This window comes from Lipotes vexillifer, unplaced genomic scaffold (genome assembly GCF_000442215.2).
Source record: "Lipotes vexillifer unplaced genomic scaffold, Lipotes_vexillifer_v1.1 scaffold12, whole genome shotgun sequence".
NCBI lineage: Eukaryota > Metazoa > Chordata > Mammalia > Artiodactyla > Lipotidae > Lipotes > Lipotes vexillifer.
Genome location: NW_006796716.1, coordinates 4444629 through 4445533, shown reverse-complemented (window position 1 = coordinate 4445533; position 905 = coordinate 4444629). Strand labels below are relative to the sequence as shown.

Here is a 905-nt window from a genome sequence, read left to right as displayed (position 1 = left end):
CCCCCCCCCCCCAGCTCTCTTCCCTCCCCTCCCTGCCCAACTTACACCTCAGCTTCCCAGCTGTGATTGTTGAACACCACCTGCTCGAAGAGGGTCTGCCCACTGCGGTTAGGAGAGTCCACCTGGGGGCAGGGTGGGGGCACCAGTCAGGCTCTGGCGGCCACCAGCTTCCCTTCATCCCCCACTCCTGGCCAGGCTCTTGCCTGCTTTAGGATGTTCTCGATGAGGCTGATCAGAAGGGGACTGGTCTTGGCGTGGAACTTGTCATCCCCTGCGGAGAGGGATGCCAGGCTCAAGGCTTCGCCCGGAGGGCAGGGTGCACCAGAGCGGGCCCAGGTGGTGGCATTGCCCCTGCTCACCCAGCACTGCGTTGTCCAGGCTCACATAGACTACGGCTTTGAGGTGCAGCACGCTGAGGTAGCCCTGTGGGTGAGGGGTGTGGAGTATGAAATCCCCCTGCCTCTCCCCACTGCCTGACTACCTGCCCAGGATCCCAGGTTACCTCCAGCCACTCCATGGAGCCCACACTCCCAAAGTCACCACCATCCCAGCTGATGAAGAGAAGACTTCTGCGGGGCCGGAAGCCTGGGGGTGGGAGTGGGGGGAAGGAGGGAGGATGGGCTTGGCTGGGGGCCAGGCAAAGACCCACCTCTTTGTCTTCCTCTGTCCTGGTCCCCTGGGATCTCTCCTTCCCTCCCATCAAGGCACCATCCCAGCCCATCTCACCTGGGTCTGCTGTGACTCAGCTGTATCAGTGATGGGGATTGCTTACATAGGGAATCTCCTGCTTAATCTTCACTCAGACATGGACTATTAGTACTTGCATGTTTAAATGAGGAATGGGGCTTTCCCTGGTGGCGCAGTGGTTGAGAGTCCGCCTGCCGATGCAGGAGGCCAGGGGTCGT

The 905-nt window shown here is 60.8% G+C and overlaps 1 protein-coding gene across 1 annotated transcript in view; it reads right to left on the bottom strand.

Annotated features, from left to right (window-relative positions):
* TFR2 (transferrin receptor 2) overlaps nucleotides 1-905 on the bottom strand; it is a 12816-nt gene that overhangs the window by 5126 nt on the left and 6785 nt on the right. Inside the window, exons 11-14 of the mRNA XM_007468846.1 lie at nucleotides 503-585; nucleotides 360-423; nucleotides 204-271; nucleotides 46-122 (exon numbers count right to left, since the gene is read on the bottom strand). Coding sequence (XP_007468908.1) covers nucleotides 46-122; nucleotides 204-271; nucleotides 360-423; nucleotides 503-585 — 292 coding nt within the window. The remainder of the gene's footprint in view (nucleotides 1-45; nucleotides 123-203; nucleotides 272-359; nucleotides 424-502; nucleotides 586-905) is intronic.